The following is a 23,693-nucleotide window of genomic DNA, read 5'->3' as shown; positions in this document are numbered from 1 at the left end:
GAACTTATATTTCATGAGACCTTTGTTTCTACTGTAAGCATTTAATGTTACAAATTTCCCTTTCAGCACTGTGTGGTATATATTTTCATATGTTGTACTTTTACTTTCACTGAATTCTATACATTATTTCATTTCCATTGAGACTTTCCTCTTTGACCCATGGATTATTTACAAGCATGTTGTTTAGTCCTTAGAGATTTATTGTTTTTCTATTTGATTTCATTATGAGCAAAGAACATACACTGTGGTTTCAATACTTAAAATTTGTTAAGGTTGTTTTAAGGATTAGAATATGGTCTATCTTTGTGAATGTTCCATGCGTGCTTGAAAAAATAATGCGTGTTCTGCTATTGTTGAGTGGAGTGTATTATATATGTCAACTAGATCCAGTTGATTGGATTATTAAGTTCTATATGCATGCTTATTTTCTGGTTAGTAGTTCTATCAGTTACTGAGAGTAGGATCTTGATTTGTCTATTTCTCCTTTTAATTCTACTCATTTTCATTTCATTTTATTCAGAAGTCTCTTTAGTTTGGAACATAAACATTTAGGATTGTTATGTCTTCCTTAAGGATTGATCCTTCTAAAATTACGTAATGAACCTCTTTGACTCTAGTAATTTTCTTTACTTTGAAGTCCATTTTATCTGATATTTCTATAGCCTTTCCTGCTTTCTGTGATTAATGCATGCATCACATGTTTTTCTATCCTTTTACTTTTAGCCTATCAATGTCATATTTTTGGAGGTTACTTATTTACAGCATATTTTTGGATTATGTTTGCTTTTTAATCTACTCTGCCAATTTCTGTCTGTTGATTAGTATACTTAGACAATTTATACTTATGGTAAGTTTTGATATGTTTGGGCTTAAGTCTGCCACTAATTTGTTTTCTGTTTTCTCTTTCTTTTTTCTCTATCTCTTCTTTCTCACCTTCCTGTGGGTTATTTGAAATCCCCCTTTTTCTTGGATTCTATCTTCATTTTTACAGTATTTTTGAGTATATCAGTTTGTATTTTTGTAATTGCTCTAGGTATCAATATATACACATGTAATTTATCATAGTATACTGTTATCAGTGTTTTAGCACTTTGAATGAGGTGTATAGACCTTACTTTGTATAAAGTCCTTTTATTTCGCATACTTTAAAATATCATTTTCTTAAATATTCCTTCTACATACATTGAGTGCTGTATCAGATAGTGTCATAAATTTTCCTTCAATCATCAAATCTGATTTAAGAAACTCATGAGAAGTAGAAAAGCCTATTATGTTTAATTATGTTTTTACCCATTTGATATTCTTCTTTTCCTTTTAAAATTCCAAGTTTTCTTTTACGAATATCTTTCTGCTTAGACAACTTCCTTTAGCCATTTTTCAAGGGTAGTGTATTTTTTTTTTAGCAACAAATTCTTTTTCCTTCATCTGAGAATGTCTTTATTTCACCCCATTCCTGAATAATTTTGCTACATGTGGAATGTGTGGTTGGCATGTTTTATTTCAGCACTTCCTTCTGGCCTTGTGGTTTCAGATAAGAAATCTGGCGTCATTTGATCTGGTTTTGCCCTGTAGTTAATGTGCCATTTCTCTGTTTTATTTTATGATTTTTTTTTCAGAGATTTAATTATAATGTGTCTTGGTGTGGATTTATTTGGGCTTATACTATATGTGTTCACTTAGTTTCTTGAATATGTAGATGTATGTATTTCATTATTTCTTCGGAGCAAGACTTAGCCCTACTTCCCACCTCCTTATTCAGTCTTTTTTCCCGCTGAGTGTGTGTAGAGGTTCAGTTACCGCTGACACCAGGAGTCAAGGATAGTGGAGAACTGACTAGCTCTGAATCTCACTGCTTTATTCAGACTCATTGATACTAAATATGAGTGGAAGCTCAGCTTGTCACTGAGCCTTACTGAAATTGGCGAAGAGGAGGGGTGTGAAGCATAGTGGTGATGAGCCACTTCTCAAACCTTCTCCTTGCTGACCAGATGTGAGTGGAGGCTGAGTTTACTACTGGACCACATTGACACTACCCCTGCAAGGAGTATAACACCTGCTTCTGCCATGGAGAGAATGGAAGATCAGCTCCCTACTTGGCCACACACTGAAACAGTCTGTGGTAGAGTGAGGTAGGGTAGTTTTTCTGTTGATGTTTAGCTGCAGTAGGATGGGTATTGCCAAAAAAAATAAAAAATGCTTTTCTGTAATTAGGCCTCTGTTTTCCAGATCCTTTGCCTATGGACAACAGGCTTTTGTTGGAGCTTTTATTATCTGTGCCTATTCATGGTTCTGGGTTAGAGGCTCCTGCAACTTTCTGGCCAATATATATGGGACACAATAAAGACACCCAGGGAACTCACTACCCCGAATTTCCTCAAATTCTGTGGTCCTTTGTTCATCCAGCTTACTTTCACCTTTCAGAGACTTCTTAAAGTTATGCTATGTCCAGAATTTTTCTAGTTTGAAAAGGGAGGACCTTGAAAGAATGGGTTTACTCTATCTTGGCCAGAACTGGAAATCTCTTTTCTTCTATCTCCATGTTTTAGACAATTATAATATCCACACTCCACCACTACAGAAGAGCACTGCATTATGACTTGGGGACAGTGTTAAGTTTCTAAGGGGTTGCCACTCACCTATCTGTGGTACCTCATCCCCCAGAGCATAGAAAGCCCTCTCCTTTTGTAAGCCTTGGGTAATGGATATTATCGTGTTTCATAAAACATAAGAGGAATATATAGCACATTTCTTTACCTTCCTAAGTCTAATTGCATTTGAGTTCAAGCTACACACACTTGGCTGGTAGAAAGGCCAATATCAGTAAAATTTCAAAAGTTCCTTCCTTTCTCTATGGGATCCTATTAGACTTGTGATGTTTACTTGGTCCCAGGAAAAATAAGTTGATTGTGGTCCTTAGTTCTTCTTGTTTGTTATGGATACCCTTACTGTTCATCTGCTGCAAGATGACATCAAGATGACCTACACTGATCCTTCCTGCTCCTATGGAGCAGTTCTTTTCAGCAGGACTTGACACTAATCACAAAATGAATCTCCAAACCCCTGACAGCTGGCTTAGTGTTTTTACTCCTGGTACCCAACTTCAACAGATGTTCCATAGTTATATCCGATCATCTGTGCTGCAAGAAACTGAAGCTTATCAATCACTAGCAGAATCTTTTACTCAATCCCTGGAATTTCTCCAATCTCTGGGAAGTGAATAAGAACATGGAATATGGAATCAAGCTACTTGGGATGACTTAATAATTCATTTACTTTGGACAAAATCATAACCTCTCCAAGCCTCAATGTCCTCATATGGGGCTAATAATATTAGTGGTTACCACTATTATAAGGTTGGATTAAATGAGACAATATTTGTTCTTGTGTTACCGGTAGAGGGTCTTGACTGCAACTTGTCCAGGCTCTTGGCATTCTGAACAAATAATTGGACAAAACACATAGCAAAGCAAGGAAAGAATGAAGCAATGAAAGAACAAAAGCAGGGATTTATTGAAGATGAAAGTACACTCTATAGTGTGGGAGCGGGCCTCAGCAGCGACTCAAGGGCCCCGGATACAGAATCTCCTCGTGTCCAAATATGCTTTGGAGGTTTCACAATGGCTACTTGGCACTCACCTCATGTAAATGAAGGGATGACCCACAGTCAGTCTGATTAGTTGCAGAAAGTAACCAATCAGAGGCTGAAGTGAATTGTCCACTGATCATTTGCATCAAATCTTTAGGGATAGAATCAAAGGATATGCACATCTATTAAGCTGCTCCTGAGATGTTAATGTACACTAAAACTCATGAAACAATCCTTGACACTATCTGTGCCTTTTCACATATGGTTGCCTCTTTCTAAAATGTCCATTCATCCCATTTGTGTCCACGCGTGGAAACAAAATGCAGCTTCCTCTATGTACCTGTCCCTAATTTCATGTTCACTACCACCAGCAGATGCAGCCTTTCTATTGCTATAGGATGAATGATATGGGGAGGAATCAAAATTGAGGTGCAAGAGAGTGTTGGGGTGCACTGGAAGGCAGCTGCTGGATTGGAGTGGTGAGAAGGACCTATGGCTTTTACTTCGAATTTGTGCACTTGAGGCGAAGTTGCAAAAAGGGATGGGGGAAGGGGACAGAAAACCAGAAAAATAAAAAAGGAGTTGGGGAGAAGCAGCAACAAAATAACTCTTATGGTTTTCCCTGATCGGGAAGTAAATTAATCACCGCAGGTGTCAGCACCCCACGCCCTCAGGCCCGCCTGCCCACTCGCCTGCTCTTCCCACTGCCTCAGCCCCTCCCGCTCGGCCTTCCTCGTGGATCTGTCCACACACTGACTTTGTTCTCACTGCCCTCTCTCCCCAGTGTATCACTGTGTAACTGAAATCACTGGGTAACTGAGTATGCCCCGTTTGGGCCTGCCACCTGACTGGCTGCTCTGAAGCAGCAGAACTGGATACGAACTTTATGAACCCTGAGAAGTTATTCATGCACAGAACCTCTAAACTTGCATCATTGTATCCATGTTGTTGCCTTCTTCTGGAACGTTGTGTTCTCTGCACGTGAAAATCCTCTGCCTCTAGACCCTGTCCCAAGGTCCCAGGGACTCTGCTTGGGCGCCTCTGGGACTGACAACGGGGATATTAACTTTGCCTCTCAGGACTGGGGAAGAGGTCCCCCTCCCCGGATCCTTCCACTCCCTCTCCTTAGGGCTCTGAGGCTCAAAGGAAGCAAACACCTCCAAAAAGCACCTCAGGATTCCTCCCCCATTAGTACAGCCTACCATATTCTCAAGGCTGCACCAAACCAAGTGTTCGCTGATATCACCATGGGCCAAAAGTGGGTCCCAGGGATTTGCATTTGGATTGTACTCCTCAAGGGACTGTGGTGCAGTAGCTCAGAGACCTCAGTTTGAGGAGGGAAAAAATATTTGTTTGAAACTGTTTAAGACATCAACTGAGGGGCTGAAACTTGAGGGGTTGCAGGTCTGACATATGGGTAAAGGTCTCCCTGCAGCTGCCGAATCCCCCATCCCTTGCCAAGTTTAATGTCTAATCTTAGCGAAGGGTGTCCCAGGATTACACCAAGTGCACACTGGTTTCTCCAGACAGATCGTGGCCTGGGCTCCTTCTAGCCCCGTGCTTGACTATATCGTAGGTTTCAGATTTTATTGAAGTAGGGATTTTAAGAAGGGTAGTTAGCTGCTGTCCTGAGGGTAGCGAAATGCCGCGTGTCTGATACTTGGGATCCTGGCTTGGGGGCCCTCCTAGACTCTGCCCTTGCAGCTCCGCTACCCGCTCCCCGCCCTGTCCCTCCCAGCCTTCACCCGGCCCGGCCTCAGCTACTTCTCAGGCATGCCACGCGCTCACACCCGCCTGCCCGATCGCCTGCTCCTCCCACTGCCTCCGCCCCTCCCACTCGGCCCCCCGCGTCGATCTCGCCCCACACTGACTTTGCTCTCACTGCCCGGCCAGACGCACTTCCCGCCTTCGCCTAGGTCTGCACTGCCACCGCCGCCCTCTCCCGCGCGTCCCTCACCCGGTCCGCCACTGCCGCGTCTCAGAATCCGAAGGCTCAGTTCCAGCGCAGCCATCCACGCCGCCGCCACGACCAACTCCTGAGCCACGCGCCGCAACCACCACCAACGCCTTGCCGCCGCCGCCGCCGCCGCTCGCCCGCCGCCCACCATGGCCCAGCAGCAAACAGGTAGCAGGAAACGGAAAGCGCCCACGGTCGAGGCGGGCGCCGAGAGCTCGCCGTCGCAGGGCTTGGCGGCAGCGGACGGTGAGGGGCCGCTGCTACTCAAGAGGCAGAGGCGGCCGGCGACGTCTCGCTCGATGGTGCACTATCTGAAGGTTCGGGAGGTAGGCGGGTGGGGCCCCGCCAGGCTCCAGAGCTTCGATGGCGAGATGCGAGGCTACGCGGTACAGAGGCTGCCCGAGCTGCTGACGGAGCGCCAACTGGACCTGGGCACCCTCAACAAGGTGTTCGCGTCACAGTGGCTGAACGCCAGGCAGGTGGTGTGCGGCACCAAGTGTAACACGCTTTTCGTGGTGGACGTGCAGTCAGGCCACATCGCGCGCATTCCCCTCTTGCGGGACAGGGAGGCCAGGCTGGCCCAAGACCAACAGGGCTGCGGCATCCATGCCATCGAGCTGAATCCCTCCAAGACGCTTCTGGCCACCGGCGGCGAAAACCCCAACAGCCTGGCCATCTACCAGCTGCCCTCCCTGGATCCCCTGTGCCTGGGCGACCGCCATGGCCACAAGGACTGGATCTTCGCTGTCGCCTGGCTGAGTGACACCGTAGCCGTGAGCGGCTCCCGCGACGGCACAGTGGCGCTGTGGCGGATGGACCCGGACAAGTTCGATGACACTGTTGCCTGGCATAGCGAGGTGGGTCTCCCCGTATATGCCCATATCCGTCCGAGGGATGTGGAGGCCATCCCCAGGGCCATCATCAACCCCAGTAACCGCAAGGTGCGGGCCCTGGCCTGCGGCGGCAAGAACCAGGAACTGGGAGCGGTGTCCTTGGACGGCTACTTCCACCTGTGGAAAGTCCGGAGCACACTATCCAGGCTGCTGTCCATCAGGCTGCCCTACTTCCGGGATAATGTGTGCCTGACCTACTGTGATGATATGTCTGTGTACGCCGTGGGCTCCCATTCCCACGTCTCTTTCCTGGATCTGCGCCAGGACCAGCAGAACATCCGGCCCCTGTGTTCTCGAGAGGGTGGCACGGGAGTGCGGTCGCTGAGCTTCTACCGCCACATCATCACTGTGGGCACCGGTCAGGGCTCCCTGCTCTTCTATGACGTCCGGGCCCAGAAATTCCTGGAGGAAAGAGCCTCCGCCACCCTGGAGTCCTCTTCGGGACCTGCAAGGAGGAAGCTCAGGCTTGCCTGTGGCAGAGGCTGGCTCAACCACAATGATTTCTGGGTGAATTACTTTGGTGGCATGGAAGTGTTTCCCAGTGCGCTCTACACTCACTGCTACAACTGGCCTGAGATGAAGCTCTTTGTGGCTGGGGGGCCTCTCCCTGCAGGCCTCCATGGGAACTATGCAGGCCTCTGGAGCTAAGGATGACCGCCTTGTACTCCAGGTACACAGATTTACCTTTCAGTTCCGCCCGACTGTCCTTCATGCTGCGTTTTTTTGCTTTTAACTCTGTGTGTCTTTTGTTTTCCAGGTGGAACCAGCCCAGCTTAATTTGTACTCCTCCAAGCAGAGAGAGTGAGTGGTCCTTTGGTCAATGAAAACTTGGCTTTAAGACTTTTTGACTCCTTTCCAACACCATCTTTTGGAATTTTCATACAAAGAAATTTGGTTAATCTTTAGTTGCATTCTCTCTTTGAGTGATTCATACATTCTGTTTCTTTAAGGAGATGCAGTCATGGTCTTTAAGTTATGTATATTTGTTTTCCTTGTTTTTCCTCGTTACCAATATTATAACAGCATTGTTTTCAGTTATTTTTCATTGTAGATAGATGGTATACGAAGAGAAAATTTTCTAGTAAGCGAGGTGTTCCTACATCTTTTCTGGAGAGCTTACCATAGTTTTATAGCATTGTTCAATTGGAAAAGTACATTCCACGTTCTAGATTACCTACGTTTGGAAACACTTAATTTACAAATTGTGATCTTAGTGTATATAGTTTTTACATTGTTGGTGCTAAAGTGCTTTTTTGAAGTTTATTCTCTTTCAAAAGAAGTTATCATAGAATCTTGTGCTTGTATCAAACTCCTAATTGGTTGGAACACTTTAGGAGTGCAGGGGTTCTGCTTCATTGCATTTTCAGAATTAACCTGAAGTTGAAACAACCATTTTTTTTTATTTCAAAACTTATTTAAGTTGTTATCACCTGTCCTTAAATAGATAAAAGAATGTGTATTTTTTCACTTGTTGCCTTAGTACTATCAAGACTTGTGAATATATTTGAATGTATATTGTTTGAAAAACTTGCACAGGGCATTGGAGAAATGTAAATGTGGAATGTATGGCAGGCTGGGCAGAATGTATACTGATCCAGGGTATAGACTAGATATTTTTGCTGTTGCTGTTTTTATTATAAAATGTTATATTTGAGGATATTTAACATTTTCCAATTCTGCTTAAGAGGTAATTCACCATAAAAAAAACAAAAACCAAAAATAGCACATTCTGAAAAAAAGATTCTTGATAAAATTTTATTTTGTGAAGTTCAAAGATTCTTTCCTAAAGTATAATGTGTTGTTAAAAAGTAGTGGTGTTATAACTCTCAGTGTAATAGTATGCAATATCAAGAACACAGGAAGTTTGTTTCAAGATAGGTGAGATTTAAAATAAATAGGATGAGGTTGAAGAAAAGTATATTGGGGCGCAGATAAATAAAAATTGTGGACTGCTATGAAAACAGGTTGTACTTCTCCATATGTGAGACTATTGGAAGTGAGAAGCAATATTTGCCATTTCTAAAACTGGCCAGGCTGTGCTGACCTAGGATTAGTAATTTGTTATGTCTGTTTCCCCTTAGATGTTTGGGCACTCAGATGCTGTCTTGGTGTACACACACAACATTGCTGTTCAGTCACAAATCCGAACAAGTTAATAAAATAAATTATACTAAAAGTCATTTAAGAAATACCAAAAAGTAAGCTTTTGTTTTTAACCATTGTTATAAAGGCTAATATAATTGTTGTTATATAGCAGTAAGATATATTTGTGTGCATGTATGTGTCTCCAAGTCAGTTGTAAATGTCTTGAGAACAGAGAATACAATTGTCATCTTTATATTGCCTCATTTCTCCACTAATACTTAGCAAATAAAAGGCAATAAGTAAATATGTACTGGTTGAATGCCTCTGGAGACCTAGAGTTTAAAGTTTTAAGTCAATAAATAAATAAATAAATAAATATTTACTCTTAAATAATATAGAATCCTGTTGTGTTTTCCCCCCTTTTTTGGTAAACTTTGCCCTGATTTATTTCCAGGTCAGGCTATTGTGCTTATCCATTCATAAACTTACCCATATGTGATACTAGAAGAGGAAAGAACATGTATAAATCTTAGTTGACACTGGAAATTAATCTTTTCACCTGCAACCATTTAGGTTTGAAGATTTATTTAAAATATTTTGGGGGTTTTTTTCAGAAATTAGTTTTGAAACATGCTTTGTAGTTTGTCTTTTAACTTTAAAAACATATTTGCTAAAAATTTCCTTGAGTGTTACCCAATAACTTCAAAGTATTCGCTGCGTATCTTCTTGTAGGCAATCGGGAATTTTTATGGTATTCTTGCAATTATTTTGGAAATAATGTGGAAAACATTTTTAGAGGAAATAACACTTTCTACCTGGGGTGGGATTTTAGAGAAGAAATAGAAGGCATGTCTGATTTCTTCTCTGTCTTGGTCCTTAATTTCATCACTGACTCACTCTTAACTTTTGCGTATTTTAGGCTATATCTTTTTAATGCCAAATCACATGGCTTAACTTTTTAAAAACTAAATATTCTATGTGTATATTTCTATTTTGTAACCATCTAGTTATTTTGAAATATTTTCTAATTCTGACACAGTGATCTATAGAACTATGATTAATTATGTAACCTGTGACTGAAATAATTGAAAAAAAAAACAAAAAAAAAACGCCAGGCCTCCAGAAAGTCCATAAATACAACTCGCTTAAAGTACATAAGGAAGTGCAAATATTTATGTATAAATTACCTATCACTGATGTCTGAAAGGCCTCAGTTACTTATAGCTATGCATAAAAATGTGAATTATCTTTTTTTATTTTCTTCTTTTTATTATTATTATACTTCAAGTTTTAGGGTACATGTGCACAATGTGCATGTTTGTTACATATGTATACATGTGCCATGTTGGTGTGCTGCACCCATTAACTCGTCATTTAGCATTAGGTATATCTCCTAATGCTATTTCTCCCCGCTCCCCCCACCCCACAACAGTCCCCGGAGTGTGATGTTCCCCTTCCTGTGTCCATGTGTTCTCATTGTTCAATTCTCACCTATGAGTGAGAACATGTGGTGTTTGGTTTTTTGTCCTTGCAATAGTTTGCTGAGAATGATGGTTTCCAGCTTCATCCATGTCCCTACAAAGGACATGAACTCATCCTTTTTTATGGCTGCATGGTATTCCATGGTGTATATGTGCCACATTTTCTTAATCCAGTCTATCGTTGTTGTTGGACATTTGGGTTGGTTCCAAGTCTTTGCTATTGTGAGTAGTGCCGCAATAAGCATACGTGTGCATGTGTCTTTATAGCAGCATGATTTATAATCCTTTGGGTATATACCCAGTAATGGGATGGCTGGGTCAAATGGTATTTCTAGTTCTAGATCCCTGAGGAATCGCCACACTGACTTCCACAATGGTTGAACTAGTTTACAGTCCCAGCAACAGTGTAAAAGTGTTCCTATTTCTCCACATCCTCTCCAGCACCTGTTGTTTCCTGACTTTTTAATGATCGCCATAAAATGTGAATTATCTTTATCTCTAACTACCTATTCACATATTTCTCTCCAAGCATACTTCTGATCCAAAAGTTTATGTTCCTCTCCTTTACTCTTTGGAATGAGTTAATTTCTATTTTCTTTTGAAAAGGGGTGAAATAATTTACTTATCAAGGATATCTACTGGAATAAATTGAGGTGGAAAACAATCATTTGTTAAATACACTCTAGCATTAATGATAAACAAAATTGAATTTTCCAGAGGTTGATTTTTATCCACTTGTACTCAGAGTTGAACAATTTGTCAAAATTTTTCATTAATTGCTAATTTAGATTGATTTTAGAAAGCAATTCACAAAGCCCTCTTGGATGTTTTACTCACAGCTTCCTAATTTCTGCAAGTATTATTAGGTAACCCAGCTACATTAAACATGTCACTATGTGAGCTGCTCAGGGATGCAGTTCAGTGAGAATGTCATGTACTAATATGAAAGAGAGGCTGCATAAGCCACAGGTGTTTGCTTTAAGATATGTTATTGTGAGATCTGCTCAAGAAAGGGTTGCCTAAAAGTATTTCACACTACCAGTCTGCTGCAGACCCAGAGACACCTAGCATTGGAATTTGGCATCAATGTAAAGGCAATGTTTTTGCAGGAGGTTGCCATAAAATGGTCAGACTGATCCTTAGGAAGGAGGGTTCTTTCGCTGATACATATTTAGTTTGCATAGGTCTTTGCTCCATATGCCCTTTGCCTACTTTTCTATTAAACTCTCTGTGACTTCCAATACAGAATTAAGCACTTAACTTCTCCACGCTCACAGTGACGGTTTTGTTGTTTTCTTTATTATAGCATTTAGCACATTGTGATGCAGTCAGCTATGTGAGTGTTTAGCTTCCCTGCCCCTCTACTTGAATATCAGCTCTGTCACCCCAAACCTAGCATAATAGGCTACACATTCATGGCACTTAGGTGTTCAGTACAATGACTAATACATCGATTCTTTTTCATAAATTACTTTATCAGATTAGTTGACCAAAACATTAGGGAAGATGATAAAGATTAAGTTGATGAATGAAGAGTATCCTGAAACAGGCCCCATGGTAATGATCATGGTGATTCATGGCATGAAATAATGTGGGTAGAGCAGCAGAAACTTAAATTGTTTTGCCCAGGAATGATATTGGACCTGGAGTACCAAGATGAAATGGAGTATTATTTCAGAATCATAAATACCTGGATTTGAATCCCAATTCTATTATTTGTTTATAATAAGGCATGGATATGCTGTTTAACTACTCTAAACCTGTCCTTACATTACTAATTGTTCTATCCCCAGCATCTAGCATACTGCCAGATGCATAAGGCATTCAATTGATATTATTTTCCCCTCTAGAGTCCTATCAATTCTGATAGAAGGCATATGTATTTTTTTATTTGATTATTATAAAAACAGTTTATGTGCCTTGCAGAAAGTCGGACACATAAAGTAAAATATTTTTAAAAACCACCACATTTCCAGCAGCTGAAGATTACTACTGTCAGCAAGTTAGTGTACATCTTTCATGACTTTTTTGTACATATATGTACCCATCTATGCAGTTGCTACTAAAATATGAATATTTTGTAAAGGTTGTTTTGCAACCTACTTTTTTTCAGTTAATGTCTCCATCTTTTCGTCACAATATTTATCTTACCTAACATTCAGGGTGTTTTAAATGTGTACAGGCTGGGCCGGGCATGGTGGCTCACGCCTGTAATCCCAGCACTTTGGGAGGCCGAGGCGGGTGAATTACCTGAGGTCAGAAGTTGGAGACTAGCCTGGCCAACATGGTGAAACCCCGTCTCTACTAAAAATACAAAAAATTAGCTGGGCGTGCTGGCGCACACCTGTAATCCCAGCTACTCAAGAGGCTGAGGCAGGAAAATCGCTTGAACTCGGGAGGCGCGGGGTTGCAGTGAGCCGAGATGGCGCCATTGCACTCCAGCCTCGGCAACAAGGGCGAAACTCCGTCAAAACAAAACAAAACAAGAGGGGGCTGGGCGCGGTGGCTCACGCCTGTAATCCCAGCACTTTAGGAGGCCGAGGCGGGCGGATCACGAGGTCAGGAGATCGAGACCATCCTGGCTATCACGGTGAAACCCCGTCTCTACTAAAAATACAAAAAATATATATATATATATTAGCCGGGCGTGGTGGCGGGCGCCTGTAGTCCCGACTAATCGGGAGGCTGGGGCAGGAGAATGGCGTGAACCGGTGAGGTGGAGCTTGCAGTGAGCCGAGATTGTGCCACTGCACTCCAGCCCAGGCGACAGAGCGAGACTCTGTCTCAAAAAAAAAAAAGTGTGTACAGGCTCACTAGTTAGAAAATTGTTGCCATCACCAGAAATCATTAGTGACACATCAGATATTTAACCAAATATAAGAGGGTATACTTACACCTGAAGAGTTATTTTAAACATTTATTGTGTAGCAGTACTCTCTGTCTAGCTATTTGCGTAATTCAATGATTTTCAGACTTTAGAACACATTAGAGTCACTTGAACATACGTTGAAAGTAAGAGATGTTTCAGCTCATACCTACTGTAACAGAATTTTCTTGTAAAAGCATCATTTCATTTGAGTGTTTTCAGATTAATCCATTCAAAACCAAAACAAGACAGTAACAAAAACGTCATCTGCCTTGGAGGTTTATGGTGTAGTAGAAGAGAAAGATAGTTACTTCACTAATCATAACAAAAAAGTAAGTATAGTATTAAGGATATATACTAAAAATAATGAGAATATGGAGAAAATAGCAATCAATTCTGCCTGGAAAGGTTACGGAGGGCTCCCAAAAAAGGCAGTAGTTGATTTGGGTCTGGAAAGTAAAATAAGAATGAAGAAGAAGAGCCAATATTGACTTCAAAGGACCTTGTGAATGTCTGAATCGTATGGGCACATGCATATGTACAGGGCTGTTGCAATTTGGCCTTGTGGACTTTGAAGTGCCTGTGGGATTTCCTGATGGAAATGTCTGTTTTGCAGTTAAACATATGGATTTGGTCCTCATAAGAGAGGTTAGGGCTGGAAACACAAGTGTGAAGATTATCACTATACAAATAGTATTTGGGAGAGGCAAGGAGGGGTGTAGTGTGTAGTGTCGCAGAACCTAAGTGTTCTGGCTCTCATTTGAAAATTCATATATCTTTAAATAAGTCTACACATATATATGTATATATATATAGTGCACATATATATGTGTAGACGTATATAGGTCTGCACATATAATAATGCATACCTACAGGGCTGTTGCAATTTGGCCTTGTGGACTTTGAAGTGCCTGTAGGATTTCCTGATGGAAACCTCTGTTTGGCAGTTAGAAATATGGATTTGGCACTCCTAAGAGAGGTTATATATGTATATATTTATGCATTATTATATGTCTAGGACATAGTAGGTAACTAATGACTTGTAGATTGATAGCCAAATAAATGTTTGTTTAGTTGATACTCAACAGTACTTACTGCCCCCAGGAAGCAATATTTCATACTTTTATCATTTAATGATCAACTTTTTAATTTCCCTAATGCAATCACATTAATCCAAAGATGATAAAGGAAATCTGCCAAATGTTGCTGTGTTTTATGAATAAAGAAATCTATGTTTTGGTTAGATGTATTTTTTCATCTTTTATAGAATATAGGTCAATCTAGAGTTGGGCAAGAAGAAAGCTAAATATTGATGATAACTTCCTTACAAATAACCTTCTTGTTTTTCCATTTTGGAGGTACAGTTCACTGAAGCAAACACATTGATGATGTCAATGAGAGTAATGGTGCTATTTTCACCCTTTCTAATGCCATCATTGTGCCATTCTCTGTTTCAACCTAAGGCATTAATGTTTCATGTTGATTAAATTTTAACATCTAAATTGCCCTTTTATGTTACACACAAATGATAAACTTGAATGTTGTAGTCAGAGGGCAGCAACTTCAGTTTTCTCTGGGCTCTTAGTAAATTTATCAAATAACATCCCCCAGCACCTCAGAAATGGCTCATTTCTGTTTCTCTTTCTTTACTCGCCTAGGATATACTGAGTTGAGTGTGATTTTTTTTGAATCATGCCTTATATGACTAAAACTAGACCTTATTTTGCAAATAGTTGCATTCCTTGACATTTGTACGTGAAGCACATTTTTGAAAATGGAATCTATATTTCCTTATTGACCTACATTATAATTTTAGAAGTGCCACCTTTATTACAGATTGATTTCCAATTGACAGTGATTTCTAACATGTTACCACTGCCTCCACTTCTGAGACATGTGCTTTAGTCTTCAAGCAAAAGATAAGTGATATAATGGAATCTCTAATTTCAAAGGACACTAAAGGATACTTTCAGAATATGATAAATTAAACTAATTCATTTGTATAAAAAATGAAATTTCTTAAAGTAGGGCATCATGAAATTGGACTTGCTCTCTATATATTTATCACAAGCCAGAGCAAATCCTAAATGTCCTGCTTAAGGAATTCAATTTTTTCTTTTCCTCAGGTCTTTCTTTAAGAAGATTCCCCTAAGCAAAGGCTTTTGGCTTATGGATATTTCCTGAGAATGATAATAATTATTTGTTTTCCTCACTATCTTAATCTGTAAAACTTTGGATACTTACATCAGTTTTAAAAAGGCTGTTTAGGCATCATCATGCTAGATGGAAGTGTGGCACCAGAAATAACAAGAATGCAAACTTTTCCTTAACCCATATATGCCTGAGGTTGCAGTTTTTTGAATTTTTGCAATCAGACCTTGGCGATGACCTTGAGCAGTAGGGTATAAATAACTCCCACATGGTTAGTGTTCCAGTAATGGAACACTAGGCATAGATGGGTTTAATTGCTTTCTTAAAAATCAGGGGCTTTTAAAAAAATTTTTAAATCTGGTAAAATACATTTACATAAAAATTTCAACCGCCATTTTATTTTCTGTTTCTATGGCTTTGACTACTGTAGGTATCTCATATCAATAGAATAATACAGTATTTGCCTTTTTGTGTGGTTTGATGACTAGATTAATTCACTTAACGTAACGCCCTCAAGGTTCATCCCTGTTGTAGCCTGTGTCAAAATTTCCTTCCTTTCTAAGGCTGAACAAGGTTCCATTGCATGTATACACCACATTTTGTGTATCCACTGATCTGTAGATAGATGCTTAGGGTGCATCTATCTCTTAGCTCCTGTAAATAATGCTGCTATGATCACAAATATGCAAATATCTCTTTCATTCCCTGATTTCACTTATTTTGTATATATACACAGAAATGGAATTGCTGGATCATATGGCAATTTAATTTTCAATGTTTGAAGAACTGCCATTCTGTTTTTCATAGTGGCAGCACCATTTTACATCCCTACCAACGGTGAACAAGAGTTCAAATTTTTCCACATCCTCACGAACACTTGTTATTTTCTGTAATGTTTTCTATTTTGATAGTAGCCATCCTAATGGGTATGAGGTATCCAGGGCTGTTTTTAAACTTGTTTTAATTTATTACTTAATTAATACTATTTTAGTTAGCAAATGATATTTGGATACATTTGTGGTTTTCGATGTGATGTTTTCATGTATGTATATAATGCGGAATGATTAAATCAAGCTAATTAACACACTTCATCTCACTTACTTTGTGATGAGATGTTGGAAAATTTACACTCAGTTATTTTGGAACATACATTGTTTTTGATTATAGTCATCCTGCTGTGCAATAGATCTCAAAATCCTATTCCTCTTGTGTAACTGAAACTTTATACCCTTTGATGAACATGTCTCTATTTCCTCCCTTTCCCCTGGCTCCGGCCTCTGGTAACCACCATTCTCCTCTACTATGAGTTGACATTTGTACATTCCACATATAAGATATGCCATACTTGTCTTTCTGTGCCTGGCTTATTTTATGTAACATAATGTCCTCCAAGTTCATCATGTTGCTGCAAATGACAGAATTTCCTTCTTTTTAAGACTGAATAGCATTTCATTGTTTACACACCACATTTTCTTCATCCATTCATCCATTGATAGACACTTAGGTTGATTCCATATCTTTGCTATTGTGAATAGTGCTGCAATAAACAGTGGAGTGCATATATCTCTTTGACTTACTGATTTCAAATTTTTAGATCTATAACCCATAGTGAAATTGCCAAATCATGTGATAGTTCTATTTTTTGTCTTTTATGGAACCTCCAGACCGTTATTCATAATGGCTGTACTAATTTATATTTCCACCAGCAGTAAACAAGAGTTCCCTTTTCTCTCCATTCTGAAACACATATATTTCCTTTTTGATTGCAGCTATTCTAACAGGTGTGAAGTTATAGCTCATGGTGTGTTTAATTTGCATTCCTCTAATGTTTACTTATATTGAGAATTTTTCATGAACCTGTGGATTATTTGCATGTCTTATTATGATACATGTCTCTTCAGGTTTTTTGCTCATTTTCTGATCTGGTTATTTGTTTTCTTGTTATTAAGTCATTTGAGTTCCTTATATATTTTGGATATTAACCTCTTATCAGATGTATGGCTTGCAAATATTTTCTTCTACGATGTGGGTTGTGTTTTCACTCTGTTTTTTCTTTTGCTGTGAAGAAGCTTTTTCATCTGATAAAATTTCATTGTCTATTTTTGCTTTTTATTGCTTGTGCTTTCAGGGTCATATCCAAAAAAAATCTTTGCCCAAACCAACGTCAAGATAATTTTCCTCTATGTTTTCCTTTAGTAGTTTTAGAGTTTCAGGTCTTATGTTTAAGTCATATGTTATGAAAGAAAGATTCAAATTCATCCTTCTGCATATGGATATACAGTTTTCCCGACACCAGTTTTTGGAGACTGTCCTTTCCCCATTCTGTGTTTTTGGCCTCTTTGTCAAAAATCAATTGGCTATAAATTTATGGGTTTTCTTCTGAGCTCTTTATCTTGTTCTATTGTTCCATGTGTATGTTTTTCCAGTGCAATGCTATTTTGATTACTGTAGCTTTGTAGTAAATTTTAACATCAGATAGTGCGATGCTTCTAGCTTTGTTCTTTTTGATGAGGATCACTTTGGCTATTTGTGGATTTTTGTGGTTCCATATTAGTTTTAGGATTGTTTTTTCTATTTCTGTAAGAAATGGCATTGGAACTTGGATAGGGATTGCATTGAATCTGTAAATCACTTTGGTTAATATGGACTTTTCAATCCATGAACATGGGACATCTTCCTATATGTTTGTGTCTTCTTCAATTTATTTCGTTGATGTTTATAGTTTTTAATGTATATGTCTTTCACGTCCTTGGTTAAATTTACACTTACCCTTTTTTCTTAACTATTGTAAATGGAATTATTTTCTTGATTTCTGGATAGTTCACTGTTAGTGCATACAAACACTACTGATTTTTGAATGTTGATTTTGTATTCTACAGGGTATACATTTCTTACAATTGAACTTCACTTGAAATTTCTTAGGAATACATTAATAAAAAAGATTTGTTGTAAGTAGAGGCTATGTCACTTTCAGTGGCAATTGATAGATCAAAGCATCATAGAAACTTTGAACACATGAAACTAATTTTAAACTTAATATTAGAGTATACTGTGACAAAATCTGTTTTTTTTAATTATACTTTAGACAAAATCTGTTTTAAATAGTGGATGAGACAAACTACTTCTTGCTATCTACTCTATTTTATAGATCAAATTGCATAACAGCAAGTAACTAACTTCTAAACAATTTCAGAAAGGAAAATATTCTAAAATAGCCATCTTGATATTATTTGTAACTTAATATTATTTGTAACTAGAAATACCTAGTCTCATTTCAGACCCTTAAAAAATTTTGGAGTATTGATAATCAGGATAGATATATAGGAATATAAAAGTAGGATGCCAAATCATTTTTAAACTTTTTTATATACCATCTATGTTTACAAATGTTGCAACATTTTATAATGACTAGCATTTTTATTTTTCTCTTTTTTAAATATCTCTTTATATCCAATTGTGAATAAAGTATGAACTTCCGAACTCATATTTCCATGACACTTTACTCTCATTAGTGATTTGTTAATATATTCTTGTTTAGAAGCACCTTTCAATATTTTTTTTTACTTTGCACCCCTCAATAAAACGCATAGCACAATACATGCCTAAAAAACTCATATTTTGAACAAATTGATTTTCTTACTTTGTAAATAAAAATAAAATTCCTTTGATTTGACTTTCTTGTTGCTTAGGAGCATATCACTTCATTATAAATGAGAATTATGACATCTCTATATTCAATGATATCAGATAATTTTACTATACATACTTCTATTAATAGATAGTCATATTAACATTCTTTTCACCTTCCACAGTTTGTATATTGGGACTCTATTTAGTATTCTCCAATTTATATGGGCTACTAAGATGGTATCTGCTCCAAAAATTCTTGTAATATTACACACATTTCCATTCACTTCCAGTAATATTAGTACAGTACTATTAGTTACTCATCATATTCACTTCCAGATAGTTTTTCAGCGTCTTATTATGTGTAGTACTGAGAAGAGCAATGATATCCATTTATTAAAAGGATGCTTTGTCTTTCCCACCATTTTTGGCTCAGTTTTGAGAAAAGTTTTTTTAGAAATTAATTCAGAGAATTAAAATACCATTGGCTTAAGTCTTTATATTTTGCACAAGTTAGTTGCTATGTTTTTTTTTGTTTTGTTTTGTTTTTTATTCAAATATGAGGCAACCATTAAACGACTGAATCCTTTAAATGACTGAATCCTTAGGAGAAAAATCTATATTAAACCCAAACTATTATGGCATTTGAAAAGTGGCATTTTCTGTGGTACATATACAAAATGTATTATGACACAGCCATAAGAAAAAGCAAAATCATGTCTTTTGCAGCAACATGGATGAAACCGAAGCCCATTATCTTAAGTGAATAAAGAAACACTGGAACAGAAAGCCAAATAACACATGTTCTCACTTATAAGTGGGAGCTAAACATTGAGTATGGATGGACATAAAGATGGGAACAATAGACACTGGGGACTACTTGAGAGGGGAAAGCAAGAGGGGGGCAAGGGTTGAAAAACTAACTATTGAGTACTATGGCCACTATCTGGGTGATGGGATCATTCACACCTCAAACCTCAGCATCACAAAATACACCCATGTAACAAACCTGCATATGTACCCCTTGAATCGAAAGTAAAAGTTGAAATTATAAAAAAAAAAGAAAAGTGGTATTTTCATTAGCGTCACTTGCCTTTTTAAATTTCTATAAATTGAAAATCATTATGAATAATTGCACCAGCTCTGATCAAGGATTAGTTTATTCTTTGAGTATTAATTGTGATTGCTTTGAAATACAGATGATCCTGTATTGACTAAAGGCACTAAATAGTATCTTCATGGCAAGTCTGGAAAATGTTGAGGTAGATGAAGATTATCTTCAGGATGTGACATCACTTAAGCCTTACGTAGAAATTCTCTAGGTGTTTGTGTTCACCATCCTCAAATATATCTCCAAATTCTGATATCAAGGAGTGGCTTACTCTACACAGTGAATTGTAAATATTGTTTCAGATATGTCATGTTAGTTTTAATAAAGGCATAACCAAACCATTTTTTGGCCTGTTCCACAACTGAACACTGAGTGGGCTCCATTCTATAATTTCTATTTACTAAGTTCATTTGATATTGAGTATTGTTTATAAGCATTATTCACTTTTCTATGTCATTTATACTTTCAACAACTTCCTGAAATCATATTTTCTAAAAAGTAATTATAATTTTTAAAAATTATATGTAGTTTTTAAAATGACATATACAGTTATTACAATGAGAAAAAAACACTCTTGTGAATGGGAGCCAGAAGTTAGTGTAGAATATGAATGCTTAAGTATACAGCTGTACTTAGACACGATGATTACCTAAAATGTTTTCATTGGTTTTTATATTGATCTTTAATTATAATGCACAAAGTAGACACATTTTATAAACTCTTAAAATTATAAGAGTTAGAATCTATATAGAAAATAGTTATGTACTAAGCAGGGCAAGAAAAAAATATGTACCAACATACTTGATTAATCTATTTCTCTTCTCAACAACCACAAAATTCAAAAGATGAGAACTACAGCAAGAAAATAATAGTTTCAAAAGGAATGATCTTTCATTGAGCAAATATTATGATCAGATTTCAGCATAGAATTATTAAAATACTTCATGGAAGTATGTTTTCTAAGCATAAAATATCAGTCATGGTTCCATGAATTCAGAGATATAGAAAACTTGTTAAAATATGGTGGTAATTTTAAATGTTTATCATTTTCCAACAGGTAATTGCTAGTCATGACTTTTTTCCCAGACATGCCTTCTCTATATTTGTGTTTAGCTTCTCTTAAGATGGTTAGTGAAGATTATTTTTTAAGTATCATAATAAAAACCATGCCCCAGGCAAATACACAAACTACATTTTATTTATCTTCACTTTATTTTATGAGAATATCTTAATAATATTGCCTATGATTCTGTCACGAGAAAGTTATTTGTTCCTTTTGAGCTTTCAAGTGCAAACAGAGACAAAAGCTACAAAAGTTCAAATCACTTATATTTGTGTATAAATTAGGACTTAAGAGGATAAAGGAGAAAATGGAACTTAACTTTTGGTCAGTGTTTGGATACCTGATTCCTTTGGACAGGTATTTCCTAAAGTATGGTCCTAGAATTAGCTATACCACAGTCACCTGAAATCTTACCAAGCCACATCAAGTCAAACAAAACGCAGATTCCTGGCTAGCACAGAAAAACTAATTTGAACAGTGGCCCCAGTAATTTTGATGCCCTTTAAAATTTGGAAACAGCTGATTTAGTGGTTGAGCCTCCAATTATCTGGTCTCTCTTAGAGTTCAATGCATTGCATGGAATAGAGCCAGGTATGATTTAGATGCATGACATCATTTTAGACTCAAATTTTGGCTGTAATGCTTTTATTCTTGTTAGTGTGAGAGTTGGAAATTTATCCCTGTTAAATTTGCCTGTGCATCCTCAGCAACTTGAAAAGCATACACAGCATATTGTATGTTCAATGAATTTTAACTGAAATAAGAAAACTCATAATGTAAACAATGAATTGCATTCTCCTAAAATGTAAATAATCGAATATGGCTCATCACACTGTATATTAGACTTCACTGACAAATGTTATTTTATGAGGCTGGGCATGGTGGCTCAGGCCTGTAATCTCAGCACTTTGAGAGGCTAAGATGCGAGGACTGCTAAAGGCTAGGAGTTCAAGTCCAGCCCGGTCAACATAGCAGGACCCCCATCACTATAAAATAGGTTACTTTATTTGATGAGTATTACTTTTTCCTCAATAATGTAAAATCTTAGTATCTCACATTTTTTCCTCTTTGTGTGTATCGGAATTGATTTATAAAGTAATATGACATGCAATTACACATAAAGAAGTTTTTAATGTTGCTTTGTTTTACTTTCATTTGAATTTATTAAAACAATTGTGTTTCCTTTTAAAGCCAACTTTATATTTTAGAAACTATAAAACATTTTATACAGTTATTTATATCGTCCGGTGATATGCACTTTCAATGTATATTCCCAGAAACATCATAGGCACCTTGAAAACAGAAAAGCATCCTAACGTCTATGAAAGATGTATTAGAAAAATTCCCCAATCGCTTTATACTACCAGTGGAGTTAAGAGTATGTTTCCGTAAGTAGTACTTTATGATTGACGAATTGGTATGCACCTTTTATCTTCCTAATATGCTTCAAAGTCTACAGCTAGGATATACAACAATATAAGAATTATTTTCAATATGGGATACCTACACTATCCTACTTTTACTCTAGAACCATCTCAAAACGTTATATTTTCCTTTAGCTTTATGAGCTACTTAAAATGTTTTTATTGAAGTATACACAAATAGAAAAGTTCACAAATCACAAGATCAAGAATTTCTTACAAATTTGTTACACCCATATAACCAATGACCAGATGTACAACTAGGACAGTATTGGCATGTCAACACTGCCTCTGCCATGCCTCCTCTTTATGAGAGAAAGGTAACTGTCCTGATGACTTCTAACACCATAAATTAGTTTTATATGTTTTGGAATTTGATTTAAAAAATGGGGCAATGTGAGCTGCTTTGTCTTCAATTTGTTTAAGTTAGTGTTATGTTCTTTTGGTGTCAGATTTTATTAAATGCTATTGTTTGTATCTATATTGAAATAATCAAGTAATTTCTATCTTTATTCTGTTAATATGGTCTGTTACATGAAATTATGTATTGTTAATATTAAAGGAATTTTGCTTTCCTGAAATAATCCGCACTTGGTCTTCCTGGATTATCTTTTCACATATTACTTGGCTGGATTTATTACTATTTAATTTAGGATTTTTACATCTATATTATCAAGAGATACAGATCTGTGTTATTTATATTATTATTATTATTAATTTCCAGTTTGAGTATCAGTCTACACTGGCCTCTTAAAAAGTGAGAAAGTACTCCCTTTTTATTATTCTATGAGATTGTTTCAGAAAATTTGGATATGTATATGTAGTTTTTTTTCTGCCTTAAGTACTTGGAAGCATTTATCAGCAAAGCTCTCTGGCACAGAGTATTTTCTAGAAGGGTTTATCACAACAAATTAAATTTATTTAATTAATCTAAGATGGTGAAGATTTTATAGTTCTTCTCATATCAATTTTACTTAATGGCATTTTCTAAGTAGTTTGTCTATTCAAAGTGTGAATATCTACCCACTATGTGATTCTTCTTAGTGGAGAAGGAGAGTAGGAGATGGCTCTAATTAGCCATACTGAACCCCTTCCCCAACTTTTTATTTTATAGATAAGCTTATTAGATTAGTATTTTGTGAAACATTGGAAATGATGTCTAATAATTGTCTCCTGTGCGGAAGAATTCAGTACACCTTGCAATGCTGAGAGTGGCCCATGGGGCATCAGTGAATGTAATAGTCATCTAATTTTAGAGGAAGTGTCTCCAGATGAGAGCTTTACATAAGTTAATGGTAATTGGCCACATATTAAATAAACTGATATGAGGTCTTTCATCATGTGACTAGAAATAATTTGAAACTATTTACCATGTTTCCAAAGGATTGCTCTCTAAACTTGTCTTGCATGAATAACAAATCATTTGCACAGAATGGTATCCCTATATGATGT

The 23,693-nt window shown here is 37.5% G+C and overlaps 1 protein-coding gene across 3 annotated transcripts in view; it reads left to right on the top strand.

Annotated features, from left to right (window-relative positions):
- The first annotated feature begins 5,503 nt into the window (after positions 1–5,503).
- The window catches only part of LOC129025308 (DDB1- and CUL4-associated factor 12-like protein 1), a 29,797-nt gene continuing 11,607 nt past the window's right edge, over positions 5,504–23,693 (top strand). The window contains exons 1-3 of one of the 3 annotated variants that reach the window (XR_008497204.2): positions 5,504–7,106; positions 7,194–7,237; positions 8,518–9,609. Coding sequence is in view for 1 of the 3 variants with exons in the window: in XM_054473066.2 (XP_054329041.1) it covers positions 5,693–7,084 (1,392 nt within the window). In the remaining 2 variants the exon portion in view is untranslated. Of the gene's footprint in view, positions 7,107–7,193; positions 9,610–23,693 lie in introns of those variants that run through there. The other 2 variants (XR_008497205.2, XM_054473066.2) reach the window with 2 other exon arrangements.

Source organism: Pongo pygmaeus, chromosome X (genome assembly GCF_028885625.2).
Source record: "Pongo pygmaeus isolate AG05252 chromosome X, NHGRI_mPonPyg2-v2.0_pri, whole genome shotgun sequence".
Lineage (NCBI taxonomy): Eukaryota > Metazoa > Chordata > Mammalia > Primates > Hominidae > Pongo > Pongo pygmaeus.
This window is presented reverse-complemented; position numbering and strand designations above follow the sequence as displayed.